General features: G+C 52.2%; 1 protein-coding gene across 4 annotated transcripts in view; it reads right to left on the reverse strand.

The window, feature by feature from the left end:
- TENM4 (teneurin transmembrane protein 4) overlaps positions 1-12,217 on the reverse strand; it is a 718,843-nt gene that overhangs the window by 226,855 nt on the left and 479,771 nt on the right. For all 4 annotated transcript variants that reach the window (XM_087868192.1, XM_087868189.1, XM_087868191.1 and 1 more), the window contains one exon: positions 2,484-2,739. In XM_087868192.1, the coding sequence (XP_087724318.1) occupies positions 2,484-2,739 (256 nt within the window). The remainder of the gene's footprint in view (positions 1-2,483; positions 2,740-12,217) is intronic.

A 12,217-nucleotide genomic window follows, 5' to 3' on the forward strand; every position in this document is an offset into this window, starting at 1 on the left:
TTCCTTACATCGTTGGCTATGCTGGTCAAAATTACCTGTGAATCCATCTGCCAGGGGCGACACCTATCTCTCTTAAACCTCCTGCGCCATCAACCAGTAAAGGTCAGTATTAAGGTCCAGAATGCTGATTGTGTTATCCACTGTACCAGGTACCTCTCCCAGTTTTAAACCATCTTTGGATGCATAGAACTCTGGGGTCACAGAGAAGGCCCACCTTCAACATTTCATCTGGGTCTTCAAGAATAGGTAGGGCTTTGCGAGACCCGGAAGTGAGGAGGAGTGCAGCTCTGGCAGAGAGCTGTACGAAAGCACGTGCAAAGGCACAGGGGCATGAGAGGGATGGGCATCTGGGGGAAGACTGACAGCTACGCATAAACGTATACTCCTATACACGTACCCATACTGAACACGATGTATATTATATCTGCGTAGACCTCTATACAAGAGTACAGATGAGCACATATACGCCAGAATGTTAACAATGGCTACCATTTGGTGGGAGACAGAAGGGATTTTCTTTTCTTTTTTCCTAAGTGTTTTATAAAACAGTTATTACTTGAGTGATAAAGTATAAGGACAAAGAAAACAAAGCTCCCTGGGGTCCGTGCAATGGATGTGGGAGGACAGAGGGTCAGAAAGGCAGGCGTCGGCTGGCTGAGGAAGCAAGAGAGGTCGGCTGGGACCACCCTGGAATGTCACCCTAGCCATCAGGAGAATGCCCTGCTGCTCGGCCTCTAGTTTTCTTTCCCTTGAAAAAGCCGGAGAACCACCTACTTTGCTCCTAAGTGAGAAAAATGAACATCCAAGCAGAGGGAGTGGCTACTGGGTTCCATGCAGAGAATCAGAACCATCGATTATTCCCTGGCTTCTCTCAGCCATGTGCAGTCATTCAATAAACCCCCTGGAAATAACAGAGATCTGATTACGCTACCCAGGGTGGGGTGACACACAGTTACACAACTCCCTCACTGAGGACAGCAAAGCAGGCACAGAAGGACAACTCGAACCCGAGTTGAAAGGATGTCAACAGAAACAGTATTGAGCGACTGGGGGTGGGCCAAGCTGGACTGTATCTCTGAGAAATTTGCTTTTGGAAAAATGATTCCACAGGAGTAAAATGTAAAACGGCACAAAAGGATGTTGATTTTCTTTCACTGGATCCCACCTGCCCAATGTGCAACCATCACAGGGATGTGCCAGATTGAGTCAGATGGGTACACTTTCCATGCACAGATTGAGTTCACGTCTTTAAATGTGGCATGACTTTTGTCCTCTTCACAGATCAAGAACGGGAGTTCGAGTAGATAAAATCTAGGTTTCCCCACAACTTCGGGAGATAGGGTAGAAGGCGAGGAGGCTCTAACTGTGCCAACCTGGGACACTTCATCATTAGAGAATGTAGGGAAAGGCTATGTCCCCTGAAGTCAACAGTTCTTCTCTCAGAGTGGTGGGATTATGGGTGAATCTACTCCTCGTCTTTATAGCTTTCTGCATTTTCTCCAGTGAGCTTGTATGACTTTATAGTCATTTAAAAGAGAAAACAACTCATTTCCATTTTGGGAAAACAGTGGCTCACCAGAGGGAAGAAGAATGGCTAGGGAAATGACCCAGATCCTGACCGAATCCCCTGGGGGAGGCACTCTGTGAAGCTGGAGGAAGGCAGAGGTGGAGGGGTCCGGGCCAGGGGAGACCTGGAGAAGGTGGTTGTGGTGTAGGAAATAGCACTGTGCACGAGTCTCGCAACCTGGGTTCACACAGTAGCCACACATCCACTGTCCCTGTGACCGGAGCTCTTCACTGACCCTGATTCTCAGCCTCCAAAACTCCCAAATGGGATCACAAATCACAATACCGCCTCCTTCGTGACGCTGTGAGAATGACATCGTATCTCAAGTACGAAGCTCTTGCAACCAAAAGTTAGTTGATGATGTATCAGTGTTAGGGATTACAGGGTTTGGGGTATAAAGGGATAAATCTGGGGGAGGGAGAGGGAGAGGGAGGAGAGGGGACCTTCCTGGAGCACCACCACAGGCCAGGCAGGCCCCAGGCCAGGCATAGGGTGACCAGATCACAGTAGGGAAAGGCGGAGGTGCGGACGGCCATCAGACGCTGACCAAGGGCCTGCTCTCTGCCCCCTTTACACACTCAGCTCTCAACCACATCACAGCAGCCCCTCCAGCCAGCAGCACCCCACTGCACAGACCAGGAAACGGCACAGACGGCTCATACCTTCGGCTCATACCTTCGTCCACAGCGGCAGGCCCACCCTGGACCTCGCGGCTGCTGGATTCGCAAGTGCCCGCTCTTCCTGCCCCACACCCCTCCCGCAGCCGCCCTGCTCCCCTTCTCCCTGCTGGCCAGAGAGCCGCCTCTCTGAGCAGCGCCCCGACCCCAGCCTCCCCTGCCAGGGAGGTCAGGGACCCCGAAAGGGCGCCGGCCACCCGTGCGGCTCAGCCCCGCCCGCGCACCCCCCAGCCCCGCACCTGGTCTCCAGGGGGATGTTGCTGTTGAGCAGCCAGTTGTCCTGGGCGTGGGCCGGCTCCTGGGCGCCGCCGGCGGGGGGTTCTCCCGACAGCGAGTGGTCCGTGGGGGCCGGGCTGGGGTTGCTCCTCGGAGTGAAGTTGCCCCTGTTCAGGGAGTTGATGGAGGCCGCGTGGTGCTGGTTGGGGGTGTGGGCGTGCGAGAGCGGCGGCGGCGGCGTCCGGAGCCGCGGGTGGTTCTGCAGGCCGCCCGGGTGATCTAGGGCACAAACACGCGCGGTCAGCGGGGCGCCGAGCCACGGCCACGCCACGGCCACCGCCACGGCGGGGGCCCAGGGCCACACGGGGGCCCAGGGCCACGCGGGAGCCGCCGGGCGGCACCGGGCGCTGAGGATCGTGCGCGTCCATGCGGTCGGAGATGGCTGGCTACTCGAAGGGTACTTACTGAGCTCCTACCACTTTCCGCGCTAGGGACACATCCACGAACAAAACGGACAAAATCCCTGCCCGTGAAACTTACATTCAAAAAGAGAGACACAATAAACAAGACAAAACAAAACTAGTCTCTGACATCACCCACTTCGCACTGTTTCTTTGATACTTTCGGGGTGGTGTGTTTGAGTGCGAGCCGGACCGGCAGCTTCAACACCACCTGGGAATTTGTTAGAAGTGAAAATTCTCGGGCCCTGCCCCGGGCTTGCTGAATCACGAACACCTGGGTGGGCCCCAGCAATCTCATTTCACCAACTCCGGGAGATTTCAATGGACGCTAAAAGTTGAGAAACACTAACACCATATAATGGTACGTAGTAAATGAAACAGACAGGAAAAGTAAGACACAGTTTACCGAGGTGGTGATAAATCTGAGAACACATAAAGCCAGGAAGGGGCCTATGGCCTGGGTATGTGCGGGCAATGGTGAAATTTTAGTCTAAGTGGTCAGTGATGGCCTGGGGAGGGAGAGGAGGTGAACTTTGAGTAAAGGGAGTGAACCCAATTAAAAACCACCTGGGGGTTATTACAAACTACCATTAACATTGAGCACTTACTATGCGCCTGGCACTATTCTGAGCCCTCTGCATGTTTAAATTCAGCTGAGCCTCATGCCCCACTGTACTGTTTTTATCCCCACTTTACAGACAAGGGAATTAAGATAAATCTTTTATTTATTCCCTTCAACTAACTTGGAACAATAGGTATTATTATCATTAGATTTATAGAGGAGAAACAGATCTTAGGATAAAGCCCACACAGGGTCCAGCAAGCCCCTTCAGAATTTGACCCACACTGTCTCTCCAGTCCTACCTCTCCTCATCTTCCTCCCTCTTCCCTCCATTCCCGTCACACCTTTCCCCCAGAGGCCACGAGGTCTGCTGCGACGACATAGGGGCCAAAACCTCATTTGCAGTGAGGATGGGCCCCAGGAATGTGAGTGGTACCTAATGAAGATTGCCATGCTGTGCCGGCAGGGATGCCCCTTAATGCGAGGGGAGAGAAGAGAGCATGGGAACCCAAACAGGCAGAGCGGACAGCCTTGGACCAGGGAGAAGGCAGGAATAGCAGGCTCATTTGTTTTGTGCGGCGGTCCTCAGGCAGCACTTTAATGGAGACATTTGGAGCCTGGGACAGAAGCCAGCAGCAGAAGCAGCCTCCTGGGCTGGTGAGTGTCCCTCCTACCCTTGGCCTTTCAGGCTGCTGGCTGCAGGCCAGGGCACCGAAGCAGTGAGAGGGACTGGACCACTATTGTCCAATGCTTATCAGGAGGCCAGCAGAGAAGGGCAACCTAGCCCTTGCTCCACACCCCCCGCCAGGAGTCAACCTCCTCACGGCCTGTTTACCTAACTGATAACGATAGCTGCTGCTGTGAGCGTCTACTGTGTGTACTTGCACAGCCTTGACTGCTCTACTGCTCACAACCCCCAGAGGGCAGTATTCTTATCAGTCCCACTTTCTAGATAAAGAAGCTGAGGTTTGCAGAACTATGAAGCTGTCCTTATTAATCCAAAGCCTGAATTCTGTCTACCAAACCATGGTGCCTTTGCATAAAACACAGACAGCGGCTCAACTGTCCCAGTCCATGGCCAAAGGCAGGAAACCCCCCTCAGTACAGACAGCAAGCATCTGAGGTCTAGGTCAGGACAGGCTGGCCTGCAAGCCTACAGACCTCTGCTTTGTGACTAAGTGAGGATGCCAGGTTCTGGCTTGGTATGTCTTTAGAACCACTGCTGAGAGACCTGAAATAATGAGATTTTAAAGTATAAGACCACTGGTCATAGATCTAAAAAAAAACAACTTCTAAAAGGAAATTCTCCTATGAAGATAAGGAATGTCCTGGCTTGAATCCTCTCTAATTTGAAGCTCAGCTCACTTGATAACCCTTCCAGAAAGCCTTCTTTGGTCTACCCTCCCCAAAGTTCTTTTCTCCCCCATTGAATGCCAGCAGCAGGTAACCTGGACCACTGACCTTTTCCTTCTCCCTGGCAGCTGGCATACTTTTATCCCCATCTTGCCTCTTCTGGTAGGTATAAAAATCCTTATTCTCTCTGTGCTGGGTCCTACAAATGACCAGGTGCTCAATATAGGTTCATTGAGTAAACGGCTCTTGTGAATGGCTTGGGCAGTCTATCCAAGAGAACAGACCTAGTGGGGAAGACATTTGCATGTGATTTGCAAAAAATCATGGCAGATCTCCCTGGACTCTCTAGAGCATGGGCCTATGCAGCCCTTTACTGACTCACCTGGATGTCTCAGCTGGGCCCTTTGTTCGCCTTCCCTCATCCCTTCCATGCTGGGAATGCTAGGAAAGGGGGCTTTGAGGTTCCCTAGGTTCCCATGGGAAAAGTTCTGTGTTTTGGGACTCACGACCCCAAAAAAGAGACATGACCTTCCTAAGGAGCCATTGTCTCCTCTGGTCTGAATGGATTCTCTTCTCTGCTCCTAAGGCCAAGAGGGAGGATAGAGGGGACAGACATAGAGGGTGCTTCTTTTCTCCCCTTCCCCCTCTCCAATATGTACTCCCATCTTGAGAGGGAAACTCAGAACCTGGTGACTCATTCAGCATTTCCCGAACACTTTCTGTGTCAGGTCTGGTAGACTGGTGTCAGGAATGCAGTGGTGAATGACATAGAGATGGCCCAAGAGAGGCCCAACTCTGCTGGTTTCTACAAACTGGCTGGGTGGCCTCCAGTAACTCACTTCACCTCCCTGGTCCTTGGTCTGTGAAAGGGGTACACATTCCTACATCACCACTTTTCTTCTGGTGAAGAAAAGCCATAGCTCTTGCTCAAATGCCAAATACTTGGGCTTCCACTGCTCCCTGAGGGAAGGGACTGCATGCCATGCATCTCCGTAACCCTCGTCAATCTTACAGAACGTGGGGGAGACAACAATAGATTAGCTGGGTGTGCTTCTTGCTTGCACGAGCAATGGCTTCTCTCCTGCTGCCCGCGAGTAGAGGCACTGGTATATTTGCAAAGTTGTGTTGTAAATTCCAATTTAGAGCCTCTTTTCGCAGATAGAGCCGCCAAGTATATCTCTGAATTGAGCCCAGATATGAGTCATTTTTACTGTCCTACTGCACACCTCTGTTAGTAAAGGCCACTTGCTTATCTGAGTTTTGCAAGCCTGGCTTTCCAGCAAGTATTTTTGCTTCCTACAAGTTCTCAGATATATTTGCAGTTGCTGGTTCCCTCCAACACCTCAGACTTTTTTTTTCATTTTTATATATGCACAAAAATCCCGAATATTGAAGCCTCCAGGAGCGTCTCCCTGAACCAAGATCGTCGTGAGGCTTCTTCAGAGTGCTCTTCCAAGCAGTAGGTAATAGAAAGAGACTAGGCTTTGAGGTCAGGCAGGCCTGGGTTCAAGTTTTGGCTTTGTCACTTATAAGTGGTGTCACCTTGATCAGGTTACTTCTCTGGAGCTTCAGTTGTCTTACCACTCAGCGGAGATACTACCTACCTCATGGGGGTGTTATGAGAAATAAATGAGATAATGTATGTAAGGGGCTCATTAGCACAGTGCCTGGGATACAGTAATGCTAAACACTGGTAACTATTAATTCCACGGTTACGATAAAAGCGTGCTGAATGCATAAATTGTAAAGCGTGAATCACCCCCAGGATAATCACTCTATGGCATTTATGACAGGGGTTCCAAGGCAAAAGACCCTGAGAGAAAGAGCAAGAAAATATCTAAGAGAAATGTGGTGCTTTTTTACTGCGGCCGAATCCTGTTCCGGACCGCCCACGGGCTTCCAGGAGCCCTGCTCTCAGGAGGGTGCCCGTCGTTCGGCGTGAGGCTCAGGAGTGATGAGAATGGCTGCAGCCCGACCCTCGGGACAAAATCGGACACAGGGGGCTCCACGTCTTCAAAGGGCCCCTTTCGGCATTAGAAGAGCGTGTCACAGCAAGCCAAGGTGCGGCTCCGTCCTGGGTTCAGGTGCACGCTGAGGAGAAGGCCCTCGAGGTTGTTCAGTCCGTCGGCAACAGTGAACAGCCCTCTGCTGTGTGCAGAGACTGGCTGAGTTTTCAGATGAGCACCAGCCCCAGCCTTGGCCAACAGCCCGTGTCTGGAGGCGTGCTGACGAAAGGTTTAAGAGCAGAGCTGAGGAGTCTTCCAGACCCAGGCTCTACCCTGGCTCTGGCTCTGGCTCTGACGAGCTACCTGATTTAGGGCAAGTCCCTTAACTTCTCTGAGCCCCTAATTCCTCATCTGTAAAATGAATGTGTAACAGTAACAGTAACGAAAGGAAGAGGAAGAGGAGGAGGAAGGGCTACCGTAGACTGCAAACACGGCGACACAGAGCTGAGACGCATACGGTCCCTGAGTGGTTCGAGGTCTAGTCAAAAAGCGGACACTCGGATACTACATGGAGTGGCCATGATGATGGGATTGCGGTGGTTCACATTTACCCAGTCCTTACTGCGTGACTAGGTCTCCGCGTTCGAATCATGTAATCCTGACGATGCCCGTGCGACGAAGGCACTAGCAGCATTCCCCGTGTTGCCGAGGACGAGACCAAGGCACCCGCGTGGCAAGCCGTTGGCCTCAGATTACACCGCCACTGAGCGATGAGCCGCAATTCGGACCTGGGCAGTCTGGCTCCAGGGCCCCCGCTGTTAAACACCCTGCGGCGTATGTATTCAGTGAGTTGACTCCGGTCCAGCGCTGATGTCAGTGCCTGTCGCGGTGAGCCCTCCACAAGCGGTGGTTCCTAGGGTTCTAGTTAGCCTTCACCACAGCCCGGCTGGAGCTCCATGGACCACGGAGGCAGCGGCCAGACCCACTGTCGGGGCTCGGCGAGGCTGTGGAGAAATGACTTGTGACGTGTGTCTAGCGGGCACATGTGAGGGGTTCGGAAGCCTGAGGGGGGGCCAGCACAGCCCGCTGGGGTGCGTGCACGAGCAGTGTGATGGCTGGGAGGCGGCGTGCGAGGGGGACACCGAAAGCAGGCCCAGGCGGCGGCTGTCCGCAGCTGCCCCGCAGAAGAACTTGGCCTTTCCTGGGAGGGTGAGGCGGTCCCCACTGGGCTTAAGCAAGAGAGTGCCGTGATCACTAGTGTTTGAGGAAGATTTCTGCTGGCCAGGTGGAGGGTGAGCCAGGCGGGGACAGACCACGGGCCGAGCCCAGGCTGACTGCAGGATGCCTGCCTGCTAGAGAGGCTCCAGCCGATTGGGTCATTATTCTTTTATAAGAGCACACTCATGAGAAAAAGGCGTGAACTTCCAGGGCTTTGGCTCAGGCAAAGAATTTTAATGTGTCAACAGCCCTGCGATCTAAGGCCAGCTGTGGCTCCGCGCAAGGGTGCCAGGCTGGGTGCCCACGTCAGCCCCGTGAACTGCCGACAGGCGCCCCGAGGTCTCCTTGCTCTGGAGTTCACAGCGACCTGGCGTGCACTGCAGTCGTTCATCGGGCCCTAAAGATTGTCAGATATGAAAGATGATGGTATTTAATTACCATAAAACACAAAAACTCCAGCTGCCTGCGAATGCCAACAGGAAGAGTTATTTGGCTCCCATTAAAATGCCATTGAGCACCACTAACTCGGGACGGTGATGTAGCAGTGCTGAGAGCTCAGCTAATGAACCTTGGCCTCCACGACCAATTTACAGAGGCCAGGAAGCTCTTTGTCACCACAGTCGGCAGCCGGGATCTGATGGCCTGACTTCCAGCCTCAGCGCTGCCTCCTTCAAGCTGTATAATCTCAGACAATTTATGTAGCCTGCATTCTAGCTTCTTCATTTGTCAAATGTGTATGAAAACACCTTGCAAACTGTGGGGTCCTATGTAAGAGTTGGAGACAACTATCACCATTATTATTATTATTATTATTATTATTATTATTATTTAAAGATTTTACTGAGAGAGAGAAAGCATGAGCAGGGGCAGAGGGAAAGGGCGAAGGAGACTCCCTGCCGAGCAGGGAACCTGAGGTGGGGCTCAATCCCAGGACCCTGGGATCATGACCTGAGCTGAAGGCAGATGCTTAATTGACTGAGCCATGCAGGCACCCCTCACTATTATTATTATTAGTTTAGTCCAGAATGAATACAGACCATGAAGTTCAAAATGGAACCACTGGTCCAAGCATGAGGCTAAGGCTGACTTTTCTGTTCCCTCCATGAACAAATGCTTTCTGTTGGCTTTCAGTGCTGGGCTGCTCTTTCTTTTGTTTTTTTTTTTTTTTTATTTAAAGATTTTATTTGTTTATTGGACAGAGAGAGAGAGACAGCCAGTGAGAGAGGGAACACAAGCAAGGGGAGTGGGAGAGGAAGAAGCAGGCTCCCAGCAGAGGAGCCTGATGTGGGGCTCAATCCCAGAACGCCAGGATCACACCCTGAGCTGAAGGCAGACACTTAAGAACTGAGCCACCCAGGCGCCCCTGTGCTGCTCTTTCTATGTCATGGCCAATGTGCAGCATTTCAAAATGGTACTGAAACCCCAGATGGACTCATGGTGGGAGGGTCCAGGGAAGCTAAGACAGTGAGTAGGAGCTTTTTTTTTTTTTAAGATTTTATTTATTCATTTGAGAGAAAGAAACACAGAGAGAGCACGAGCAGGGGCAGCAGCAGGCAGAGGGAGAAGCAGATTCCCCACTGAGCCGGGAGCCTTATGTGGGGCTTGAGCCCAGGACCCCGGGATCGTGACCTGAGCTGAAAGGCAGACGCTTAGCCATCTGAGCCACCCGAGCCATGCAGGAACCCTGAGCAGGAGCTTTTCCAGGGCTCCCCTTCCAGTTTTCTTGATGAGGGGCAGAAAAGGGCACCCTGAGGTCACAATGGGGCTGTTTCTACTCCTTCATTCAGCCAGGGCAGAACGCTGGCTAACACAGACTATTAAAAGTGCTTTGTACTGAGTTCCGGTGATGAGGGGACATCGTGGAAGTGAGGCACGAACCTCACTGTGTGGGGCAGTGGTTTTCCCACGGAGTGTCTGGAAGGGAGAGTTTTCTGGTCCCCACAATGGACAGGAAGCACAATAGGCATTTGGGCAGGAGGGGACAGGAAAGCCAGTGCATACGGGGCAGGTGGACCCAGTGATTCTGAGGGGCGTGCGCCCCGGTCGGCACTTAGTGTGGTCCTTGTTAGTGAGAATGGGTAACAGCCACCGTGAGACTGTATTCTGCATTTGCCTGCTCCACTCCCATCCCGTCTGAGCTCCCTCTCTGCCCTTCTCCGGTGCAGGGAGCTGACTGCTAAGGCCTGCAACACCTGGGCTCCCTTGCCTCCAGGGTTCCATGTAGGTGCGGCTAAGTGTTAGCACAGCGGGTGCTGAAAGATGGGAGGAAAGCGATGTGCAGGTGAGGGACCTCCTCTCCCCATCCCCTGCAGGGCAGCATCTCAGGCAGTAACCTCGTCCTTCACGGCTACAGCAGTTTAGAGGTAGAGTGGTCTGGGGAAACTTCTAGGAGGAGCGAGAACTTGAACTGAGCACAGAAGTAGAGATAGGGTGGAGGTGTGTAAAGGGGAGGGAAAGGGCATTCTAGGCAGGGAGGCTGGCACGAGCAAAGGCCCACAGGCTGAGAAATGCAGGCTCCTTAAGGCAGCAAGGATGGTGTGGGGATGAGAGGGAGCAGAGGGAGAGGCTAGAGCCCACCTGTGAGAGCTGGTGGGGGCCCTGGGAGCCTGAAGCCAGAGGGGCAACTCTAAGGATAATTACGGGGCTCACCCAAACTTCTGGCCTTTTAAAGCCAAATGTTAGAAGAGTCACAGGAGTGAACCAGAATCCCCTGGATTCATTCAAATGCACATGGAATTTCTCATCCAGGAAGGAAAGCTCTCCTAGGGTGCGGGTGGGGGAGAGGGGCATCCTGCTGCCTTTGCTTACACAGTTGAACAGAGTGTCAGAGCACCTGTCAGACAGAGCTATAATCCACATTGCTCTCGCTTCCCAGGGTCATGGCCACTTACAGACAAACTCAGTCCACAGCATCAGGACCTATCTTTCTAAGTGTGTGTATGAACACCATGGCTGAGCCACCCCTGAACCTGGAAGGACTGTCTCCCAACCTACACTGGCCCAAAGTTCATTCTTGGGCTTGTCCTATCAGCCAGTAATTGCTGTGTGACCTTGGGCAGGGCACTTGACCTGACCGAGTTCCAGTTTCCCCAGCTGACGAACAGGAAGGAAGCGGTGGTTGGGAGTCTCCTCCATTTCTAAAACCAAGACTGTATGATTCTTGGCAGATGAACCTGGGACATTTGGTTGTGAGCAGCTACTTACAAAGGATGTGCACGGCAAGTTGTGTATTGCATTGTGCTGTGTGAATAGTGACCAAAGAAGGCAGAAAGATGGAAGAGAAGGGAACATAGTGCTTCCTTCCTCCCACCCTCTCGTCTTGCTTCCATTTCTTTCGTAAAGGTCACACTCCACAGGCTTTGTGCTTGATACCAGACACAGAGGGATCGGACAAAGTCCCTGCCTATAAAATCGGAAAAGGCCACATGCACCTGCTGGGGAGATTTTTTTCTGGGTCCATGGCTTTCCCCCAACTTAAAGCTGTGTCCACCTCAGGCAGAATTTGTCCTGGGAAACCTTTCTGGTTGTCTAGTAAGTTTTCTTTCCTTTCACTGTCACCTTCTTAACCTTTTCAAAAATGGTCTGACCCTTAAACTGTTAGGTCAAGCCCTGAATCAACAAGAAACTATTTGACAGGTAAGCTAGGAGGGTGTGCACACACATGGGGGTGGAATTGAGTTCAGTGCGAGTCTGCAGTGTGTTGGGGCGGAGAGGAAGCTCATGGAAACGTAGCAGGTTGCATGCATAGAAGTAAAGCACTAGGAAGGAGGGAGGTGATGGGCTTGCTGGGCTGATTAGCTGGAGTGGGTCCAGAGGAGGGATGCCTGCATTGTGGGTCATTCCAGTATTACAGAGGCTGATACTGCCCCAAGGTCTCTGGAGGTAATGTTTTCCCTGGCATCCTTGGATGGTGAAGAGTTTAGAAACCGTATTCCTCTGGGTGTAGACAAAGGACCGATGCTGTTAGTCTGAAAAGGAGACACGTTAGGGGAAAGGACTTAAAGAACGAACGTACGTCTGGGAGTCCTGGTGAAACACAGAAGTGCCTGGTGATTGGCTGTCCAAGTCCCGTCACTCAAGCCATACAATCCATAGCTTGGAAATCACACACACGATTACACGGCGCTGTAGAGAGTCCTAGATTAAAGAACTGTCCCCAGTTTTGCCATGAACTCACTCCGTGACTTTGGGAAAGTCCCTTCCTCTCTCTGGGCCTC

This window comes from Ursus americanus, chromosome 16 (genome assembly GCF_024610735.1).
Source record: "Ursus americanus isolate L20-20 chromosome 16, mUrsAme1.1.p, whole genome shotgun sequence".
NCBI classification, from domain to species: domain Eukaryota; kingdom Metazoa; phylum Chordata; class Mammalia; order Carnivora; family Ursidae; genus Ursus; species Ursus americanus.